This window comes from Lagenorhynchus albirostris, chromosome 15 (genome assembly GCF_949774975.1).
Source record: "Lagenorhynchus albirostris chromosome 15, mLagAlb1.1, whole genome shotgun sequence".
Lineage (NCBI taxonomy): Eukaryota > Metazoa > Chordata > Mammalia > Artiodactyla > Delphinidae > Lagenorhynchus > Lagenorhynchus albirostris.
Window position 1 is genome coordinate 40,802,597 of NC_083109.1, and position 23,528 is coordinate 40,826,124.

Below are 23,528 nucleotides of genomic sequence, written 5' to 3' on the forward strand. Positions count from 1 at the left end.
ATTTGGGTATGTACTACGAGTTAAATTATAGCCTCTGAAAATGTCAACTTTTCATTTAAATTGTTCCAGAGTGTTCGTTTTACCTTTGTACGTGATACTGTAGAGAAATCCATTATTATGGGCTTTACTGTGTGGATTTTGACCCCTAGAGAGCACACCAGGTCCTCTTAAATACAAACACAGTCAGTAATCGATTGGTCAATGAATTCTGTATTGTGCATTCACCAGATACTTGCCTCTGTGCCAGATCTTGTAAAATCCTAAGATGTTAGAATTAATTGGGCGTTGTTTCTGCATGCTAGAAATCTTATACAAATGTTCACTGTGTAATATTTTGAAACCTATTCTTTAAAATTTGTTCATTTTTGTGAAATGACAAAATACCAAAATGACATTTTAAAACATTTTGTGTCAGAGTGTAGAGATGAATACAAACATAATGATTTCAGAAATTTCAAAAATTTACCCAGGAACCACAAACATGTATTATGACCCATAAATATGTGTACGTGCATGTAATTGAAACAAAATTTTCATAGAACAATACTTTTTATTAGTATATGTGATGCACTGTAATATTTTAATTCTATTCTATATTAGTTTGTGAAAAAGTTGGTTGCAATCTACCAAACTGAGTTCATAATCCATAAAGGATCTTAACCTACACACAGAAAAATATTACACTTAAATAGTAAAAAAGGAGGTATAATTAAATATGCTACTGGTTTTCTGATTTTTTAGTTCTTTTCTATTATTTCTGTATTTGAACCAGCATTTAGTTATCTATTTTTATAAATTAGGATTTCATAAATTTACTAAAAGGGCAGAAATTTGATTCTCTCTTTCTTTGGAGTATAACCTTATGAAATTAAATAATTGATTTTTATGCAAGGTTACTTGAAGTATTAGGTTGCATTATTCTTATATAAGCTTTAAACTAGGAGCCGTACTATGTAGTCATACCATAATTTTTAACTAAATTGATTTTTAGCAGAATATGTCATTAGGATAAAGCACACCTTTTTATCACCTAAGCTCCCACCTCAGTTCTTCAAAGATAGTCACATTAAACTTAAAAAAAGAAAGTCCTGTATGAATGAAGTATGTCCTTATTTAAAGAACTTATGAGTCTAATTTTTTTTAACCTTGTGAGATTGATCTTTACTATGAGGGAATATTGCACAGTGGTTAAACACAGGGATTCTAGAACCACATTTCCAGGGTTCACATCTTGTCTCTGTCAGTTGCAAAATGTTGGGCAAGTTAGTTGCTTAATTTCCTTGTGCCTCAGTTTCCTTAAGTTACCTCAATAGAGTTGTTATGATTCGAAGTATTAATATAGAGAAACAGGCCATCTAGAATAAATGGGTGAACATTTGAATGTATCATTTTAGGAAAGAGGATGGAATTAGGATGTATGCAAATGGATCTTTCGTTCTTATTTAAAGACATGATGCTGGACACCCTGCACCCTCTCCTGCACACACATTCCTCCCTCTTCCAGCATATCCATTCATTCTCTAATCTTACGGTTCTTTCAGGTGTTGGCGATGTTACACTAGAAGACCCTCTCTCCTAGGCTAACTCATAATAACTGTTATGCCAGGAGTTTGCAACTTCATTTTTGTGCTGAGTCTTCTTCAAAGCCCCCTCTTGCCCCTCCCCTCTTTCTTCTCTCCCTCCCTCCTCCTCCTCCTCCTTTCCTTATCAGTTAGCTTTGCTGTGCAACAAACCCTTCAAAAATTAGTGGCTTAAAATAACATTGTTTTTATTATTGCTCATTAGTCTCTGGTTAATCAGGAGGTTTTATAGTCAGCTGGTGGATTGGCTGGGGCTGGATGGTTCTGGACAGTCTCACTCACATGTCTGGCTGGCAGTTGTCAAACTGTTTGATCTAGGGAGCCTCAGCTGGGATGGCTGTCCCTGCTCCCAGTGGCCTCTTATTCTCCAATAGGCTGACCTGGGCTTTGTGTCATGGTCGTCTTGGCATAGCAAGAGAGGGCAAATACAAATGTGCAAGCAATTGTTAAGTCACTGCTTGGGTCACATTTGTTGATGCCCCACTGGTCAAATCAAATCACATGGAAAAACTGAGTCATTGAGGAAGAGTATTATACAAGGACATAGACACAGGGAAGTATGATTCTTTGGAAGTCTTTTTGACTCAGTTTATGAAACACATTCTGAGTTACTGAATTTTTACTGCATCTTAGATCCCAGTATAAGTTTTGATTGCAGTTTAATTGTTTGACAGGCAAACATTTATTTTAATTTGATGGGAATTTGTCTCATGTTCTTTTTTTCATGCCATTTCAGGATTTTCTATTTTGAATAGATTTTTAATAGTTACCTTGGATTTATAGTCATTAATCTTTTGAAGCTCTCCTGCAGAAATCTCACGCCCAAATGCCTGTGGGAGACAGCCAGGTAAGTAACTGGGTGAGGCCAACTTAGTTTAGGTATAAACAGATATACTGTAAATTGTAAACTGGAAAGCAAAGGATGCCTGTCAAAGGGTGTAGCTTCTACTCCCACATCATGTGAGGATGTGGGATCAGTATTTCCAGATCTCCTGATTTTTCAACAGAACTAGGAAATCTAAGTTTTAATGTGAAATCTCCTGACTTTGAATGCTAAAATTTAATTGAATGCTAAAATTGAAATGCAGTTTAAAAAGCAAAAACAGTGATACTGTTTAAGCCGAAGAAAATCTTATCTTTGGGCTAAATTCAAGAAAAAGCTGTCAATTTGTGACTTCTTTAATGGATCCCAAACAGCCACCATCCAAGGCCTTCCACCATCTGGTTTAAACCTGAATAGTTCTGATCTCATCTGCCACTACCCCCAGTTTGTGGTGCTTTCCATATTCTCATCATGGATGAATCTTTACTTTTCCTCAAGGCAAACTCTATTTTCTGCCTCTTTGACTTAGGAATGCCCTTCCTCTTTTCACTCTCATCCCATCCTACTGTCCTCTGGTATTCTTCCTGATCCTTTAAAAGTCAGCTTGGATATCTCCACTCAAATAAAAGTTCGTTGAATGTTCTGTCTGAACCTTGAAGTACTTTAAGTCTTTCTCATGGCATTTATAGTACTAGTCCCTGTACTGAAGTTATTTGTGTATGCTTTATTATTCTGCTAGAGGGTGGAGTTCATAGCTTGGCTGGACTTTATATTTCCTGCATTAGTTAGCATGGCTATCATGCCTGGATTCCTGCCTCCCTGCTCAAGTGAGATCTCACTCAAATATGAGCACCTTATCTAATGGTTTCCTTGACTTTCCCTGACAGGGTTAGTTTGGAGTCCCAGGACTGAAAAGAAAGGGAATTTGTTGCTGAGAATTTCATCCATGGAAGCTCTGTGGAAGTTGGAAATAGGAAGAGAGGTGGGGGTTTAAATGTTGGCCCAATTAAAGAAGTGAGCTGTTAAGTTGGAAGGGCAAAACAGGCAGGAATCTGGAATAGTGGCAAGATGATTGTTAGCCTGACATGGTCAGATAGGATATGGAGGTGTGCAGATCATAAGGCTGGCTGGTTTCAAGATAGAATCTCAGAAACACAGCCTGCGTCCCTAGGGTTTCTCTAGTTCTCACCTTGTATATTCTTAAAGCCTTGTAATGAACCCAAAGATATTTTTCTGATCATCTTGATTATAAATTTAATTTAAACGCTGATTTCTATAGATATTTGCTTGAGCTTTCTTTTTTTTTTCTTTTGTGGCATGGTCTCCTACTAACTTTTTTGTTTTATTTTTAGAGAGAGGGAATATTAATTTGAATTTGTATATACAGAGCTGGATTAAAACCAAGCTGATTTTAACTGGCATCCTCAGAATGAAAGAGGTCAACTGGCAATAGGGCCCTTGTTATGAGATCACCAGCCAACTTATTGGCACCCTTGGTGGCTTTTTTGTTATCATGCCCATGGGTGCTAAAATATAGAGGATGTTAATATGAGGGAACATAAGAATTTGAAGTGTTCTAGGCACTTCATGTGAATATCTCCTAATATCTTAGTCTTCTGAGCAGTCAGAGGACCCAGTGATGGTCTGTTAGCTGTATATCAAATGGTCTTTAGGTAATTTGGCAGTTCCAGAGGAAAAGTGATGAGACAGTTTTGTTCAATACATTTTAAAAGTTTGAAATGTAAAATATACCTATGATTTTTATGAAAATTATATTATATTATCAATATTATAGTCTTAAGGGTTATGCTTTTAAAACAAGGGGAATGTTGGTCAGTTTATCTTAATTAAGATTCGGTTAACAAACTTTGTTTCTCTAAGGTATTTTAATGTTATTAGTGAGTTAATGTATATTTGATTAAATTTGCTTTTGTTGTTACTATAGCATTGCATTATATTCCTACATAAAAATGGATCAGTATCTCTAAAGTGGTTTATTTATGCCTAAAAAAGAGGTGAAGTAGTAACATAAATGCCAGAACTCAGAATAAGGTCATAAATTTAAATAGTAAACTGAATCCCAGTACAAATAGAGTAGGTGTTGGGACAAATGAATCAGCAAGTTTGATGATTTTGCATAAATAAACGAAAAAGAGAAAGTACAAATAAAATGCATGATTAATATGTGCAAATTTGATTTTATTATGTGGTTCTCTAATGCCTCGTGTGTTGTATGTTATGAAATTTTGTAAATTGTAGCAAGAAATCATTGAGGCCCTTGTATTATTTGCAAAGTATGGTAACCACTTCAATAAACATTATTATTCTTTTTTTCTAGGGCAGAAGTAAATAATGCTTTTTGGGGGGAGTGAAACTGATGCATTTTGCAACTAAAGGGAGAGACAGGATCTAAATAACAGATACCTCATTCAGAGTTGGATGCATTATAATAAAATAGGTAAATGAGAGCCTGCCTAGCTTGTTGGTAAAGAGCATGGGCTACCTGGGCTCAAATCCCAGGTTTGTACTTACCAGCTGTGTGTACTTGGTCCATCGACCTCCTTTTTGTATGCCTCAGCTTCCTTATCTACATGGAGAGAATAGTGGTAATATGTACTACATAGGTTTGTTATGAGGATTATAGGCAGTAATATTTGTAAGCATTAGAACAGCAGCTGGCACATAGTAAATGCTATACAAGTATTAGTTAAGTAAATAAACTAGAACTAAATGAAAATGTCTATTAGAGGGAAATGTTTTTATAAAGATGAGATTATGACTCATACAAATATAAATTGAATATTTATCAACAGTTTTATTTAACTCTGGTTCAAAGGAGAATTTAAAGAACCACACCTTTATACACAGTAAGGAACTCTGAAATGAATTTACAAATAAATGCAAATTGTCCATAGGAAAGTATCAGTTGCATTCAAGGGAACATAATTTATTTGCATTTCCACAGACAAGAATCATTTGCATTATTATCTGTTTTCTACAATTTACAGAATTATAAAATAGCTCAAAGACAAGGAAAGGTAGATATCATTTGAGATGTAGAGATCATTGGCGATCCAGTACCTGGTGGTGATCTCCACTGAGCCAGAGCCCCAGGTGACTGTCAGCTGAAGCACAGTAGGGACAGATTTTTAACCTTAAGATTCTAAGTATACTCTCTGAAGCTGGGTTAGAGGTCCAGGCTTCTTTGTTTAAAAGGTGCTTATTGGGTTGGAAATCTTTCTTCCTGGCTCTTTATTTCAAGCAGAGATTCACTCCTGGGCTGGAAAGGCTTTTCCTGGCTCTTTGTAAGGCCTCTCTGTTCTCTCTCTTTATTTGATCTGCTTCTCCCATGGGGGCTTCTCAGTTCACTGAAACCCCTCCCTGCACTTGAGCCCCTGAGGACTATATGCTCTGCCATCACTGTCTACTTCCTTTCTTGCTGGCATGACTTTACTAAGGATAATTTGGAACTTCATTGGCTTCTTTGGGAAACAAGATTTCCTCAGACTGGATCCTCTAAGACCTCTCCCTTCTGGTCCTTCTTCCTCCTCTTAGACCTTGGATTTTTCCTTCAGTTCCATTTAAATCCTTTGATATATCCCTCTTCAAAACCCCTATCTTCTTCATCCCTCCTCTCCTGCTGCCAGACTTTTCCCTTCCTACTTAAGCTCCTCAGCTCATATAGTCACTTGAACTTTAGGCCCCCTGCTCCCAAATGGGGACTCTCAAGGAACTCAGGGGCCCCTGAAAGCTACTACTTGAGGCTCAAAAGGAAGAAAAGGTGATTGAAAACAGACTGGATGTTTTGTCCACTCAGAAAAGCTTTGGGGACAGCCAGGCAGCTGCTTGATGTCTCCTGTCAGTTTCTCACCTAAAGTTTAGTCCACAGCCTCAATAAGATTACATATCAGGGCAAATGAAAAATCTTGAAAGTCTCCTCCACAAATACCAGTAAAAAGCATTAGCCCTCGTACTAAACAGGTAACCTTAACTTGCTCCTTCTGCCAGAAACAAAATTTGGATAAAAATATCAAGGGGAGCAAAGACCAGAGTATATTACTATAGTTACCTGACTCATGGCTAAAATTTTAGTGTGAAAGCTATAAGGTCTCTGTTTGCATCTGTCTGTATGTATGTTTACGTACATATGCATTTATATGTATATGATATTTTTCTACTTTCGGATGGTGTTACCAAATTAATTCATAAAATCCCATGAAGGAGCTCTATGCAAATTAGCTTAGAGATAAATTAGGATCATATAAGTTAAATATTCCTAAAACTCCCAGAAATATAGAAACTAACCCAAAAACTTTTCAAGTTTACATGACTTGGGTAAACCTCTGGTAAATAAGACTAGTTTAATATTGTTGGTTTAAAAAAACAGGTATGTCTTCTGAGTTATCAGCAGTTAAGTATAATACGAGCATACATTTTTGTTGTACTTGGGTTTACTAGTCAAATAAGCTTATGTTATATCTACTAGATGTTTAAGATTATAAATATTATAAATTCAACCCAAGACCAAATATACAAGTAAAGATGTAGTAAAAATGAATTGCTTGTTATCCATGACTTCTTGTATATCAAGTGTAGCAGTAAAAGAAAATCCACGTGTTTAACTTTTTTAGGTTTTTGCTTTTGCAAACTTGCCTAACATGCATGTGCTATAAAAATAGTTAACAGAGAGATAACTTGAGATGATGGTGAGCTTTGTTTTATGTCATATGTCTGCATAAAAATAGTTTCCAAAATCTTTTTAGTACCTTGTAACCCTAGACTTATGTTAAATTAAGTATAGATATTCATTATAAAAATCTAGGTTATTTCTAAGTAAAATAAACTACTGAAATACTAATTACTGAACATAACTTTGTTTATATAAGTTGGCTTCTTTATTTTAATGTGATATAGAGAAGCTAAATGTATTTGAATCTGTTAATAAATGTCCTTTTGCCATATAAAAACACGTCTCTAGAAATTGAAAGATGGTAAATGTATAAAATTTGCTAGCCTGCTACAGAATGCTGGCATGTGACAATTTGCAATTTTCTACTTCTTAGTCTTCTCTGTAAAATAAAAATTAGTTAAAAATTATAATTAATGTATATAAATGAAACTACTAAAAATAATAAACAATAAGAGAAACAACTCTTTATGCAAGGTTTGTGAGGAATGAAGGATTTTTGTTGTTGTTGTTGTTAAGCAAAAAGAGAGTCATTTTATTCTAAATTGAGATCACTGCTTATTTCAGAACGAGAAAGAGAAAAAATACAGGAGAAAACCTGAATGGATATAGAGTTATAGAAGGTTTGCAAAAGAGCTAATCTGTGATCAAATTAGCTAAGATTGAATGAATTTATTTGTTTTTTGTTTTTAAATGAGCCCAGTAATGTACTGATGCAAAACTAGAGTTGGGTTTTTTCTCTCTGTTAAAGTGATGAAGTTTTCTTGGATTATTAGTCTGATCTTAATAAGAGATCATAAAAGGATTTTCTTTATCTTTTAAGTAATCTACTTAGGAACAAAGATTCTATGTCTTATCAAAATAATTTCCTGTGCTTTATTTTGTTTTTATTATGTTCCCCAAATCAAATCCTAAATAAAATCTTGAACTCTAACTGAGATAGATATCTCCCAGAGGGTTCCTGGAAAATCTCAAAGGATTTGTTTTTTCACCTTGTAAAGAAGGAAAGGTAAAAAAATAATTTGGTTCAAGGGGGCTTCCCTGGAGGTCCAGTGGTTAAGACTTCGCCTTCCAATGCAGGGGGTGTGGGTTCGATCCCTGGTCAGGGAGCTAAGATCCCATATGCCTCACGGCCAACAAAACTGATAGGTAAAACAGAAGCAATATTGTAACAAATTCAAAAATGGTCCACATCAAAAAAAAAATCTTGGACTTCCCTGGCGGTGCAGTGGTTGAGAGTCCGCCTGCTGATGCAGGGGACGTGGGTTCGTGCCCCGGTCTGGGAGGATCCCATGTGCCGCGGAGTGGCTGGGCCCCTGAACCATGGCCGCTGGGCCTGCGCGTCCGGAGCCTGTGCTCTGCAACGGGAGAGGCCGCGGCAGTGAGAGGCCCACGTACCAAAAAAAAAAAAAAAAAAAAAATCTTAAAAAATTTTGATTTATTTGATATATTACATTACATGGGAAACATTGTCCAAAAAGAAATGATGCTTAACCTTCCCATGGTTATATTTGTGTGGGTAAAAATTTTTACTATATATATTTCAGAAATTGTATGACGTTCATAGAAATTTGCCAGTATCCTTTTTATCCATCTTATGTCCTGGTATAATTTTGTCAGTTATAATTCGAGTTATTTAAACATTGTATGTCATAGAAATAACCAGATTCCCTTATTAGTTATATCATTTTTATAATAAACTCTCTTCAAATCTTTAACAATGACCATTTTTAAGTCTTTTATCATTCACAGATAATTTTTATTTTACTCTGATTCTTCCCTGAAAGCTCTTGCAGTCAGCTACAGGCAAGAGTGCTTTGTCTTCAACAAAAAGTGACTATTTCAGAGATCCATGGAAAGGACTATGGCAAGTACTCTAGGGTATAGGCTTCTAAAGACATTATTGCTTAAATAACTTTGAGACTGTACTGCTGGACCAAGTAAGGATTTCCAGAACTAATGGAGAAGCTGACTGGTTTAAACAAAACAAAACAAAACAAAACAAATGCTAACCCAAGATCAAGCAGAACAAAAATCCATTACATGAAGAAGAAAGAAAAGAATATACTATAAAAAAAAAGTTTAGTAGAACAGAATAGAGAATTCAGAAAGAGATCTCAGTATATAAGATTACTTAATATAGTTGTTGTTTTAATGGAATAAAGAAAGTATGTGGATTTTTTGTTGTTGTTGTTGTTACAACACATTAAATAATGCTGGGGGAAAGAAACAAATCAGTTACATGGGACTGAATGAACTAATGACGAAGAATGATTATGATTTGTGTGGTTATTGATAAGGAACAATACTGGTTCTTTAATGTTTTATTTAAGGAACCCCTTTTTATCTTTTCTCAAGCTCTCTGTAACTCATGACAATTTAGTTAATTATACTTTTGTAAACAGAAATGAAACATTTAGCTTTTCTCCCTACCCGATCTCTCTAGAATTCAGAAACTCTATTGAGTATTCTTATTTTCATGGCAGTGACTTTATTTGTATAGGTTCAATAAGAATCTGTCTTCCTTGTAACAGGACATAATTGGAAAAATTAGTTGTATAGACTTTGGTTGGAATGTCATATTTGTGAATGATAATCTCAAAGATATAGACTCTCATGTTATCAGATAGTTTTAAGGAACTAAGATTTGCATTATAGAGCCAATGCTTACAAAGCCCTTTTGGAGAAACCAGTCTGGTACCTGGTTTATAGAGTTCCCAGCCTTACAGATGAGTAAGGAAGGTCACTTCCTATCAAGCCCAGGAACCTTAGGATATTCTTGGAACCTTGAGAAGAGAGGAATTTACCCAAATGTGTAGGTATTACAGGCTAAATCTGGTGGTGAGTTCTTGAATGTGCTTCCTAGCCTTGAGAGGCTTTGAAAAGTCTAATTTGAGATTCTTTATGAAAAGTTCCAGCAAAGCAAACTTGAAAGGCCTAAGTGGTCAGTGACCGTTCTTGCTGCATTTATGTAAATAATCAGACCAAATCTAATGAGACCAGACTTATTTTGTAAACAAGAAAAAAATGGTGTGGGGGGGGTGACTGTAGAGAGACATTTTAGGTTTCAGTGGAAAACTGTAGTGCACCCTTTTGGGTTATTAAATTCCAGTCTTGCTCATTGTCTTGCACATATTGTCAATTTTCTAGTTTCCTCCAGTATCTGGCTACAGCTCTCCAAAATGTTTCCAATTTTTCTCCCCTCCTCCTTATTTGGCCTCATTGAGATCTAAAACTGCCCCTTTCTTGAAGCCCTAAAAGCTGAAGCTGGATGACCTGTTATAAACTTCAAAGAAATCACCACAACAGATCATGTATGTACAACTTTCATGCTTGCTATTGTGTGGGCCATTCAGAAAGTTTGCTGGAACACCTGATGCGATCACCAAGGACATTGAGACTGCGAATGATGCTTCAAGCCCAACATGTAGATATCTTCTCAACTGTCTGCCCTCTGGACTCAGAAACTAGTTTTATAGTGTGCTCCAACCATTGATCTTTGTTTTTCTTTTTTTTTCATGGGAATTTCCCTCATTAAATGCCTGACTGCTTGCACCAGAAGTCCTCTACTACCAAGTCTCAACCAATGGTTCAGCTGGTCCTTAAAGGACAAAAGGCAACCTAATGAGAAATGGACTTACATTGTTCAAAGGAAGGAAGTCTCTTTCCTCAAATAAGAGCAGGGACTGACAAAGACTCTCTCCCTTAACTAAACTTTAGTCAGGTTCCACCAAACCCTTTTTTCAACTAGGCCCCATCCTTGCCAGACCTGCATTGTCCAATTTTAGCAAGAATCCTGCTAAATCAATTTAGAGAGAATTTCTCATCCTTGCTATCTGGTCACTCTCCATATCTAATAAAATTCTGCATCCCCCCTCATACCCTAGGTGATATCTGACCACCCTGGCTTGCCTTCAGCAAGAATTGTGTGTTTAACCAAAATCTTCCCTCACCCCCAAAGTTTTCTCTTAGTAATTTTCCTTCCACTGATCCCCACTCTGCTCCTTGGTTATAAATCCTCACTTGTCCTTGCTGTATTGGTAACTGAGCCCAGTTCTGTATTGAGATCTCTTTTCCCTTATTGTGGTAGTTCCGGAAAAAAACTTTTTTTTTTTACAATATCAATAGGATACAATCTGGAAAAACAATTACTATCACATCTGCACACTGACAGATATTTTAACTTTCAGCTGGATAAAGCCACTGATGTACAAAATGTGAATCAGTGCTTTGTGTACATATAGAATGTCTGTGAGGGAGCAGTGCTTGACAGTTTTCTGTCCTATTTATCACTGAAAACCCAGGATATGGGAAAAGACACTTTGGGATCAGTGCTGGTGGAACACAGTTGTGTGAAAAGGAAGGTGGTACGTTGCTATTCAAGTAAAAGATGTGGCCTGTAATGATAATTTACATTGTTATATTTACAGAGAACACTTGGTGGTCAAAAATATGCCATTTGGTTTTGGTTTATTGTTGGAGGAAATACTGATAATTTTTAATACTATCAAATTGTAGTTTTTGAGTACATTTATGCCTTTTTGATATACCATGTGAGGAGTTGGACAGCAGGTAGGTATAAATCTGGCTCTGAGGAAAAAAGATGCTCATGTGAATTTTTAAAATGAAAGAGAGATAAAGATATTTCTTCATGATGCTAATAATTCTAATAAGACCATTTTGAGTAACTTACTTGAATGACATGTCATAGCAATATATTTATTTAATATGTTGAATTGTCTGAACCTTTAGGCTCAAAATGTCCCATTTTTAAAGTTTGAAGTTGAGAGATTATGATTTGTTTTAAGAAAACTGAACTGTAATATAAATGGTTTAAACTTTGATGCTTTCTAATATAATTCTTTAACAATTTCTTTACTTCTGGAAAAAAATACATGATTTGTTGCCACATATGTTTAAAAGTCTTAATGACTATAAATGCAATATTACATACATAACGCTTCATAAGGAAATGAAGAAATACTTTTTAGAACTAAATGCAACTAGAGGATAGATCAGGAATCTATTTACCCTGTCTCCCAAGTTGAAACAGTCAATCTTTCTGCTTTCATTTGTGATATGTTTATCAATTTAATGCCTGATGGAGTTTTTTTTTTTGTGTGTGTGTGTGGTACGCGGTCCTCTCACTGTTGTGGCCTCTCCCGTTGCGGAGCACAGGCTCCGGACGTGCAGGCTCAGCGGCCATGGCTCACGGGCCTTGCTGCTCCGCGGCATGTGGGATCTTCCCAGACTGGGGCACGAACCCGTGTCCCCTGCATCGGCAGGCTGACTCTCAACCACTGCGCCACCAGGGAAGCCCCGATGGAGTTTTAAAACTCATCATCAGTGAGAAGTCTTTATAATTTCTAGGTTTACAGTAGTCCAAATATCCAGAATTTTCTGACAAAGCCACCAAATATTTATTATTATCCAACAATCTTTAATTGGGAATCAGGACTTTCTAATTTGGTAAAAGTAGTAAGAATAGAAATTGATTGGTCATGGAACTCAAGGTCTTCTTGCTCAAAGTCTTTGTCATTGGACCAGGCATTGACAGATTAGTAAGAGCACAAACAAAATATGATCTCTTTCACTGATAGGGAATAATAGTAATAATAAATGTTGAAAATATTTAAAAACTATTGTGGTATTTCAGTATGGATGCTGAAATAATATTTGTCACCTCTGTAAAACCTTTGTAAAAAAAGGGGCATGTCGCATAGCACAGGGAGATCAGCTCGGTGCTTTGTGACCGCCTGGAGGGGTGGGATAGAGAGGGTGGGAGGGAGGGAGACGCAAGCGGGAAGAGATATGGGAATATATGTATATATATAACTGATTCATTTTGTTGTGAAGCTGAAACTAACATACCATTGTAAAGCAATTATACTCCAATAAAGATGTTAAAAAAAAAAAAAAGGGGCATGTTTGTTGAGAGCTTACTCTGGACCAAACATTATTCTAAGTGTAATGAACTCATGTTAACTGTAAAGGAGCCAGTAATTTATGAACTGAGGCATGGCGAAAATATGTAACTTATCCAAGGTCACCCAGTTGTTAATTGGCAGAACTAAGAATTGAACAGTTAGTCTGGTGGTAAAGCCTGAACTCTTAGTCTTTACCTGACTCAGGGAAACAGCACTCTAGGAGTCCCTGAGGTGGTCAAGTCAGCTGTAAGTGTTTTCTATTTTGAGGTCTTCTAAAGTCTTTCTCTACTCTTTTAATGTACAATTCTCCCACATTATTCTTCTACTTATTATTATTACTACTACTGCTACTACCACCAATGAATAATTGATTAGAATCCTTTAAGGAGAAAAGTGATTGCAAAGAAGGGGATGCTTTGGAGGCAGAGAGAGGAAAGATCACTTTTATGGCCACAGGTCATTTCCTTCGTCTTGGCCATTTTTTTCTTTGGTTATCGGGGCCGAAGACAATTTAAGTGTCTTGTAACCTATCACCTCAAATCCCCTACATACCTCATTATTGCAAGCTCATTTGACAGTGTCTTTGTGAATCAATAGCATTACCTTCCTCCTTGAAAGATTTGCATAGATCATGAGTTTAAAATGTTTAAATTTATAAATCATCTTTCCTAAAGTTATATTAAAAAGCTTTTTATGTATAGCATTTAATGTATTTTAAAACATTGATTTTATATAACTTTGTTGAATATATTTTAACATTATTATCTGTTAAAGAATACATGAAAATTCAGATTTTAATACTCCTCAAAAACATTAAAAAATATGTCAGGTTTTAGAAGATAATGTTTTGGCTTGTTTTAAATATACCAGCTTTCTGGCTGTTGTGTGCAGGACAGAGCTTTTTCTCTTTTCAATCTAGCAGCGCCCTCTAGAGTGAAAGGTTTATAGAATTTGATAAAGGAGCAGTTTCACACTTTCAAATGTGCTTGATCCATACCATTATGAGGGACAGCTTATTACTTAGAAGTAGCAAAGAGCTGAACCTAAATTTTTTTTTCTTAGTAAATATTCTTTTCAAGGATGCATTTTAGGTAATTAGAACAAAACAGAAGTAAGCTCGTTCATTGTAAAAATTTATTTTGTCTTGGTAGTTACACATCTTTTTCTCATCTTCTTGTGAAACCAGTGGTACATAATTATATCTTAAAATTGATATTTTTATAATATTAATAGTAAACATTGAACTTTTTGTTGACCTATATAACATGCCTAAATTTATTGAATGCCTATTATGTATGTGATACTGCATTTGTATTGGGGAATACACAATAAATAGAGAATAAGTCACACCCCTGGTACTTACACATTTATTTCCACTTGTCTAATGTATCCGAGTGCGACCCATATTGGCTCTTGTATTAAAATTGTCTTTATTAAATTAAATAAGAATATTACTATTAATATATATTCCTTCTTTATTACAGAAGAAAATACTCAGGAAACATCACAGGTGAAGAAAAGTTTGAGTGAAGAAGTTTCTCTCTATAGAGGTGACATCACATTGCTAGAGGTAGATGCTATAGTCAATGCTGGTGAGTAGTTGATTTTTTGTGATGTATTTGTTATACTGTTACCCTAAAGCTGGGTTCGAGTCTTGGTGGGTGTCAGGCCAAAAGACACAACCAAGCCAAAGATTGGGAGAAGGAAGGACTTATTACTTGCAACAAGTAAGGAGAACACCAGGGATCTTTTCCAAAGCAGTGTCTCGCAGAACAGCAAAATTGGGGAAGTTTTAAGCTAAGGGTACTTGCGTACTCATGAAGGGACTTGAGTGGTGTATGTGTATTCATGGAGAGGCTTGAGCAGAGGAGAATTCAGCATAGAATTAGGGCAAAGGTCAACAGAGTCAAAGCTTTAGTTGATTGAAGTCAGAAAAGGTCGTCATCATCATTCCATCCTCCACCTTGATGGGGGCCTTAGTTCCTGCAGAACTCATACAGATTATTACATATATCCCTTGAGGAGGAGCTAGGACTCTGTTTTATCGCTGAACTATTGTTTCTTGACTGCTTTTCCTTTGTTCTTGCATTCTTTCACTTCCCTTAAAATCATTAATTACTGAGACCTGTTCAAAGGCAAGCATTGTGGCCAGGCTTAGATCACAAAATGACTTAGGCCAAAAATGGCCTCTCTTACGTCAAGAAAGCCATGCCTGGTTCTCTTTCTCTGGGGACCCCCTGCCCTATCTGCTTATAATATGAGTATTTATTATTGAAAAATATTTTTTCATAAATAGGAATAGAGGTATTTTAGAAAAAAATATCCCTTCAGGGATAGAAATATCACGTATTTACCTTCTTCATTAAAAACATTGAAGGTTTATTTTGTGTATGTGATACAGTTAACGTGCTAACTCTACACGGTATCCATGCTAAGTTGAAACTAGGGTACTGGACCACTGGAAAAGTGAAATTGTTGGCAGAAAGTTCTTCAGAAAGAACTTTAGCAGCTGTATTATAGTTGGTTTAATGCTTGAGTTAATAGTTGGCCAACATAGAAACAAGTTCATCAAACTTTTTCTTCTTTTGACTTTGTAAAGAGATGATTGATCTACAGAAGACAAAAGTAAAATATAAAGAAATTACTTCCGCAATTTCCAAACCTCAGTTGGTTGGTTTCAACTTTTCATGCTTGTTTTTAATGCTTTATTTTAATTATTTTAGTAATTAATGATCTTAAGTAATTTTTGTTTTCAAACATTGGGAGAATAACAGAGTTAACTTATGTTTAATTTTAGTTTATTTTATGGTGGTCTGTATATTCTATATATTTTATTATGTGGGTGTATGTCAAGAAATACATAATAGTTGTGATTCTATAAAAATATCAATAATAAGAGGATATTTAATTATTTCAGTTTGTGTTTTGTAAAGTTAGGCTCTTTGCAAGTTGAAAGTGTCAAAAACAAATCTAGACTTAGGTAAAAAGAAGAGGCTTTATTCAAAAAGATTATTATAATAAGGGGTCGAGGGTTATCTCAATAGGAAGAGGAGGGATATTGCAGTAGGAAGAACCACTTTGACCATGAGATCTATAAGCATCTCAGTTCAAGCAGAAAAGGGCTTTTCTTTTTCAGGGAGAAGTGAACAGGCTGGAAAGAATTGGATGTGGGGCAGTGGGATGAGAGGGTGGCATGACTGGACAGTTGATCAGGGAATGTTTTTCCTTGAGGCCAGCTGATTATTGGGAGGGAGTCTTTAAAGAGGGGTTGCTCACCTTCTATTGCTCAAGGGTGGCCCAAAGTTCAGGGGCTTGGAGGAAGGAGAGAAGCCTGAATAAATTTAGGTCAAGTCCAGTTAACAGGCATTGATCGACCAGAATGGTCAATGGGGACAAATAGTTCAGCTAATCATTTATGAGATAAACAATGGGAATTTGGAGTGTCTGTGTCTTGGTCTTGTCATAGGTTACAAGGGGTCATCGTGAGTTTTATCTAAGTTACATGGGGAAGAGTGGTTCTTTGCAGTAAGCTGTTTCCAGGAACACAAAGGGGGTGGGGGGTAATTTCTTGACAGTCTTTGCTTTCCAGGAGTACAGAATTCAGATGAAGTTCAACGTTGTCTCAGGTTTCCCTCTGGTGATTGAGTAAATTCACAAAAGATAGTAGGCCTTGGTAGGTGAACGGACAGGTCTCACGGAGAAGTGGAGCACTGTTCAGGATACAGCATAGTGTTGGCCAGCAGGAAGTGTGGAAGCCTGCTCAGCCTGTTCCTCTCTCCGAAGTGACTGTCGGTTGCTATGTGCTGTATCTGCTTTTCCGTAATTAGAGCTCAGTTTTTCTCTTTCTCCTCTTCTAATGCCTTTGTATTTCCTTCCTCCTCTGGGACCTCTGTAAAATGTAAACTCTTCATGAGAGAGCATGTGTCTGGGTCATTTAATCTCCACCCAATGTGAATCACTCCTTTTGGATACAATTCCATCCTCAGATCACCTCATTCCTACAAGTCTCCCTTATATCTGGTCTCTATGGGCTGTTCATTTGTGGCTCTGGGTAAACAAGATGCTTTCTGTGATACGAGGGGCCTCTGGAGAAGACAGGCCCTTGGAAAGAGTCTCATCAACTCCTTTCCAGTACAGAGGTTTCATCGGATACTCTCGTAGTTAGTAAGTCATCAATGATTTATTTATTTATTTATTTTTGGCTGTGCCACGTGGCACGCAGGATCCTAGTTCGGCAACCAGGGACCAAACCAGCACCCCCTGCAGTGGAAGTGCGGAGTCTTAACCACTGGACCACCGGGGAAGTCCCTATCAATGATTTATTTAGGAAGTTCCTGAAGTCTATAAACATATGAACTTTAATTTAAAACAATTAAAATTAATTAAAAACTATATATACATCGCCAGCCTTCCTCTATATTCTTGTAATTTCCAGCCATTGATCCCAGTTCTGCCCTACGGAGTATAATCAATGACATTTATTTCCTTCTGAAATACCTTAAGACCATTCTCATGAGTTTTCTCTTTCTTGTTATTAACATAACATTGAATTTGCCATGTTAGCATACTTCATAATATAAGTACTTATGGTTTTTCCTGAATTTTGTTAGCTGTATACCTGTTTATCTCCTCACTGTGGCTACAGACTAGTGTCTTTTTCACTTTTTGTGTCATCTCCCTAAGCAATGTCTTGTCCTTATGTTCTTAATAAACACCTGATGCTATGTATTTATTAAATTGAAATATATGCAGTTGGATTTGTAGCACCCATAGCACATTCAGCACTGGGGACTTGACACAGTGAACACAATTTTGGCTCTGATTTTAAAAAAACGATTTATTTGATATTTTTCTGATCAATCAATAAAAATAATTTAGGGGGTAACTTTTAGCGAAATAAAATAAAATGGTGCTAAACAGGAAAACATCACTAACAGGAAAACGTCCCATCACTATTTTGATTCTTTGTCCTTGCCTGTATGTGTAATTTTTCGTAGCTGTCACTTAGTGTACAAGGGTTTGATGAATTTATATGAAGGCAGGCAGCAACTTCCAAAAACCATTTGGCACCTTTAGCTTACTTCTCTGGCTGAGATAATTATAATTTGGCCGTGTTCTACATCTCACAAGGACAACCTCATCAGGAAGTACTCAGGTAGATGGAAAAGAGATTCCAAATATACAGTGTAATGACTCTATTTTACAGCTTTCTGCGGTGCCGCTTGTTTGCCTGGTGTGTCGGGAGAGGAACAGCTGTTAACCTTTCAGGTGAACAAGGCAACATGGCAGTAAACTCCAGAGCTGCCTCTAGTGAGAGGGGAATGAGAGGCAATGTGCCCAGTCAAGGTGCCAAAGCAGCCCAGTCATCACTTTCTATCACTTGTAAAGCTCTCTTTCCATGTCCATATTGGACATGGGAACACCTGGTCTTAGTTGCTATTAATGAAATTATTTGATATTTAAAATTTTTTCCCAATACAGTACTTTTTGAACTTTCTTAGAGTTCTTTAAATGTGACCCAGGATGAGCCTCCTATATATTATATTCTTCTCTGTAGGAAATAATGCATATTTTGTATATTTTAATAAAATAGATTTTGTAGGCAGTAGGGTACATAGGGAAGTAACACAAATTTTAGATTCAGGCAGACCAGGTTCCAATTCAGACTCTCGTACCCAGGGCCATTTTTTTGTTTAAACTTTTTATATTGAAATAATTATAGGCAATTGCAAAAATAGTACAAAGAGTCTTGTGTAAGTCCTGTAGCTATAGTACAATATCAAAACCAGGTAATTGGCATTGGTGCATTGCTATTAACTAGCCTATTGACCTTATTCAAGCTTCAACATTTTTTAACCGGTGTTCGTGTGTTGTGTGTGTGTGTGTGTGTGTAGTTCTATGCAAGTTTATGCTGTGTATAGATGCTTGTAACCACCACCACCACCACGATCGAGAACTGTTCTATTATCATGAAAGAACTCCCTCGTGCTACCCTTTGTAGTGGCACCCACCTCCTTGCCCCCCACCCCGTTCTCCATCTCTATAGTTTTGTCATTTTAAGAATGTTATATAAATGGAATCATACAGCATGTAACCTTTTGAGACTGATTTTTTTACTGAACATAAAGCCCTTGAGGTCCATTCAGGTTGTTGCATGTATCAGTAGTTCATTCCTTCTTATTGCTGAGTAATAAGTCTGTTGCATTGATATACCAAAGTTTGTTTAGCCATTCACCCACTGAAGGGCATTTGGGTTCTCATCAGTATTTTTCTGTAACCAATAGAGCTGCTGTAATGATTCAAGTACAGTTTTTTGTACGTAGCAGCTTATAAGATGATCTGTTGACTGTAACTAGGCCCTTGTATAATTTTGTACTAAGACTATTGGTCAGCGTTTTGGTCTTTGCTAGAGCTTGGGGAAGAATACATCCATTTAATTTATGGTTCAGTATTATATCATTAGAGACAATTTTAGTTGTACCACAATCACAGAAACATATTTTGTAGGAGATGTGATTTTTATTCATTTGTGGATTGTGGGCTGTATAATGGAAAAGTGGTTAACTTTCCAACTCTAATGGGTTGGCTTTGGCCAAAGGTGAATTCAGTTTGCCATAAAAAGGATCTTTAAAGTGGAAAGTGAGGAAAAGGTTTGTTTATTTTAGTTCTTCCGTTCCCCACCCCAACATGACAAGGAGAGATACATTTACATTGTAGTTAATCATAGAGGGCTTGATGTCAGATCAGACATTATTTTAAATATGTCTCTTTAACTTCCTGGCCAAATGACCTTCAGTAAATTATTTAACCTTTCTGAGCCTTAGTTTATTCATTGGTACAATGGAGATAGTAATAGGGCCTACTTCATAGGGCTGTTGTGAAAATCAAAAGAGGTAATATATAGAAAGCACTTCACTCAGTGCCTAGCATATAGATACACTCAGTGCCTAGCATATAGATACACTCAGTAAACAGTAGCAGAATTATACTGCTTAGTTCTAATATCAGAAAAATGATTTTTTTTCTATCAGTGTCACAAGGTAAATTATGCATGTTCTTCAAGTCTTATGCACAGTTAGACATTTAACCAACTAAAAGGGTTTATCCTATATTCTACAGCTTTAGCTGTTATACTTACTTGAATTGTGTCCAAGAAAAGTTGTCCAATTCTGAGGCTTTATAATAAAAGCTGAGTTTCTGTAACATTGTTGGTAATTCATATGAACTAATGACAAAGGGAAGTAATTGTTTTCATTTACTTTAGTGGTGTTTTTACTGCATTAGTTGTGAATGTCATAATCGTGACAAAAATTACAATAGTGACATGTGATTGGATAGATAACCATTTAATAGCTGGGTATAATTTAATTAATATAGAATATCTGAATATTTACATAGGCAAATCAGGTAGTGAGACTTCATGTGATGGAAGAAATGTTACTTTATAAAAGTTTTTTTAAATAATCCCCTCTACTTGCTTAAAATAAATGTTATTTTAATGTGCTTTTTTCAGTAAAGCTGAAATAAAGCTTATTTGAAATTAGAGTTCAAATCATTGGGAAAATATTGGGTGGGCCAAAAAGTGCCTTCGGTTTTTTAAATAAAAATAAAAGCACCTTTTTTATTTTCACCAAGAACTTTATTGAACAAACGTATTCACCCTTTTGTTCCATTACCTTCTGCCATTTTTCAGGCAACTTCATGATTCCATCTTCCCAAAACTTTTTATGTTTTTGAGAAAAGAACTATTCCAGGTACCTTTTACAGTCTTCCAGAGAATTGAAATTTTTTCCATTAAGAGAATTTTTGTAAAGACCAAAATAAATGGAAATCTGAAGGTGCAATGTCTGGTGAATACGGCGGATGAATCCGAACTTCCCAGCTAAGCTCTAACGGTTTTTGCCTGGTCATCAAAGTAACATGCGGTCTTGTGTTATCCAGAAGGAAGATTATGCGTTTTCTGTTGACTAATTCTGGACGCTTTTCATTGAGTGCTGCTTTCAGTTGGTCTAATTGGGAATAGTACCTGTTGGAATTAATCGTTTGGTTTTCTGGAAGGAGCTCACAATTGAGGACTCCCTTCCAATCCCACCGTATACACAACATCACCTTCTTTGGATGAAGATCGGCCTTTGGTGCAGTTTGTGGTGGTTCATTTCGCTTGCCCTACAATCTCTTCCATTCCACATTGTTGTACAGTATCCACTTTTCATCGCCTGTCACAATTTGTTTTAAAAATTGAACATTTTCATTACGTTTCAGTAGAGAATCACATGTGGAACTGTGGTCAAGAAGGTTTTTTTGGCTTAACTTATGTGCAACCCAAACATCAAAGCAATGAACATAACCAAGCTGGTGCAAATGATTTTCAGTGCTTGCTTTGGATATTTTTAATATGTTGGCTATTTCCCACATGGTATAACGTTGATTGTTCTCAATTATTGTTTCGATTTGATTGCTGTCAACTTCAACTGGTCTACCCGACCGTGGAGTATTATCCAGTGAGAAACCTCCAGCACAAAACTTTGCAAACCACTTTTGACACGTTTGATCAGTCACAGCACCTTCTCCATACACTGCACAAATCTTTTTGTGTGTTTCAGTTGCGTTTTTACCTTTCTTGAAATAATGCAGCATAATATGCCGAAAATGTTGCTTTTTTCCATCCATCTTCAATATTAAAATGGCTACACAAAAACTGACCAATTTTGATAAGTCTTTTTTTAAATGCAAGCTGATATGGCAGCTGTCAAATACAATCTAACAAAATTATTTCGAATGAAGTTAAAGCCAACTAAGTGCTACTAGAGCCATCTTATGGAAAAAACCAAACAAACTTTTTGGCCCACCCAATAGGTTCATTTACTCAGAAATACTTTGGACAGAATTGACAGCAACTGCTTGATACAATATGAAATTTCATCTCTACTAACAAAGCCCTAAAATTTTATTCTTCATTAAATTTCTGTATTATATGTTTCGTCTTTTAACATTTTGTTGAGCAAGACACAAAATACACGATAGACACAAACACACACACATAAGTGTAGAGTTCGGTAAATTTTCGCAAATTGGTATGCCTGTGTTATGCCATCTAGATCAAAAAGCAGAACATTATCGGTACCCTGGAAGAGCTCTTGGCATCACCTAGTATCTTGTAGTGAATACACGACAGTGGGTTCACTGTCCTCACTTTTAGTAGCATATGTTAGTTTTGCCTCTATTTATATTTTATATAAATGGAACCATATAGTATATACGCCTCAATGTTTGGTTCTTTTAGTTCATCATTATGCTTGTAAGATCGATCTATGTTGTTATGTATAGATGTCAGTCATTCATTTTCATTATTATTATGTAATATTTCATTTTGTGAATATGCCACAGTTTTTCCAATCTACTGTTGACAGCCATTTAGTTAATTTCAGTTTGGGGTCTTTTACTCCTTCAATGAACATCCTAACACATTTGTATGTGTGCATGTGTATTTTTGTGAATAGATATCTATTATTTCTGTTGGGTTTATTTCTGAGAGTAGAATGGTTTCATCATAGGATCTGTGTATGTTCATACTTACTAGATACTGCTATCTACTAAGCATGCTCTATATCCATGCCAATACTTGATATTTTCTATATTGTTTTTAAGAATAGTACATGACATAAGTGAAGTAATAATTTTTTAATGAATGTATAAAATATACTGACAAAATCAACTTTTTGACAAATCAAATTTTATAGCATTTTGTAGCTAATAATCCATCTTAAGGCTTATGTAAGTGAAGAAATAAAGTAAAAAATGTGTATGTTATTTTCCTATAGCTGAGGATGGGATTTTTTTTGTAGTTCCTTATTAGGTTCATAAAAACATACATGTAATAAATTTTCCTCCTATAGGTAGCAGCACTTAGGAACAAAGTATCATACTATGAAAGTACTATTACTACTACTACTACTAGTACTACTACTAATTTTTTTGGGGGAAGACCAAAACCAGAGAAAACAGTCTTAGAAATGATACTCTCAAACCTACTTTTGGGAATAAAAAGCAATTTCAAAAAAAAAATTAATAAGGTCTATTTCCACCTGTGAGATATCCCACGAAGTCTGTCATTTTGCTGAATACAGATATAAAAAAAATCCTTCAATGTAGTCTTAAAGTCACATTCAAAATAGGGCTATATAAATAGTTTGCTTTTACATTATAGATACACCTTATCAGTAAGACTCATTTGATGTCGCATAGTATTGGTAATTTACAAATGTGTCACATTTATTTTTTTCTGAATATAACACTCATGGGTTAGAAAATGCAGAAAAGTAGAAAGAAATAAAATGTCAACTTTTAATCCAAAGATAACCACTATACAGCTATAGGTTGTATACTTTACAGCAATACTATATGTGCTGTATTGTAAGCTGCTTTTTTCCCCACTTATATATATCCCACTTCCCACTTCCTTAAATGTTAAGAACGTGATTTTAAATGATTATTATTCCATTTTTTTTATT

The 23,528-nt window shown here is 35.8% G+C and overlaps 1 protein-coding gene across 1 annotated transcript in view; it reads left to right on the forward strand.

Moving 5' to 3' along the window:
• MACROD2 (mono-ADP ribosylhydrolase 2) overlaps positions 1 to 23,528 on the forward strand; it is a 1,952,988-nt gene that overhangs the window by 64,480 nt on the left and 1,864,980 nt on the right. The window contains exon 3 of the mRNA XM_060124328.1: positions 14,502 to 14,609. Coding sequence (XP_059980311.1) covers positions 14,502 to 14,609 — 108 coding nt within the window. The remainder of the gene's footprint in view (positions 1 to 14,501; positions 14,610 to 23,528) is intronic.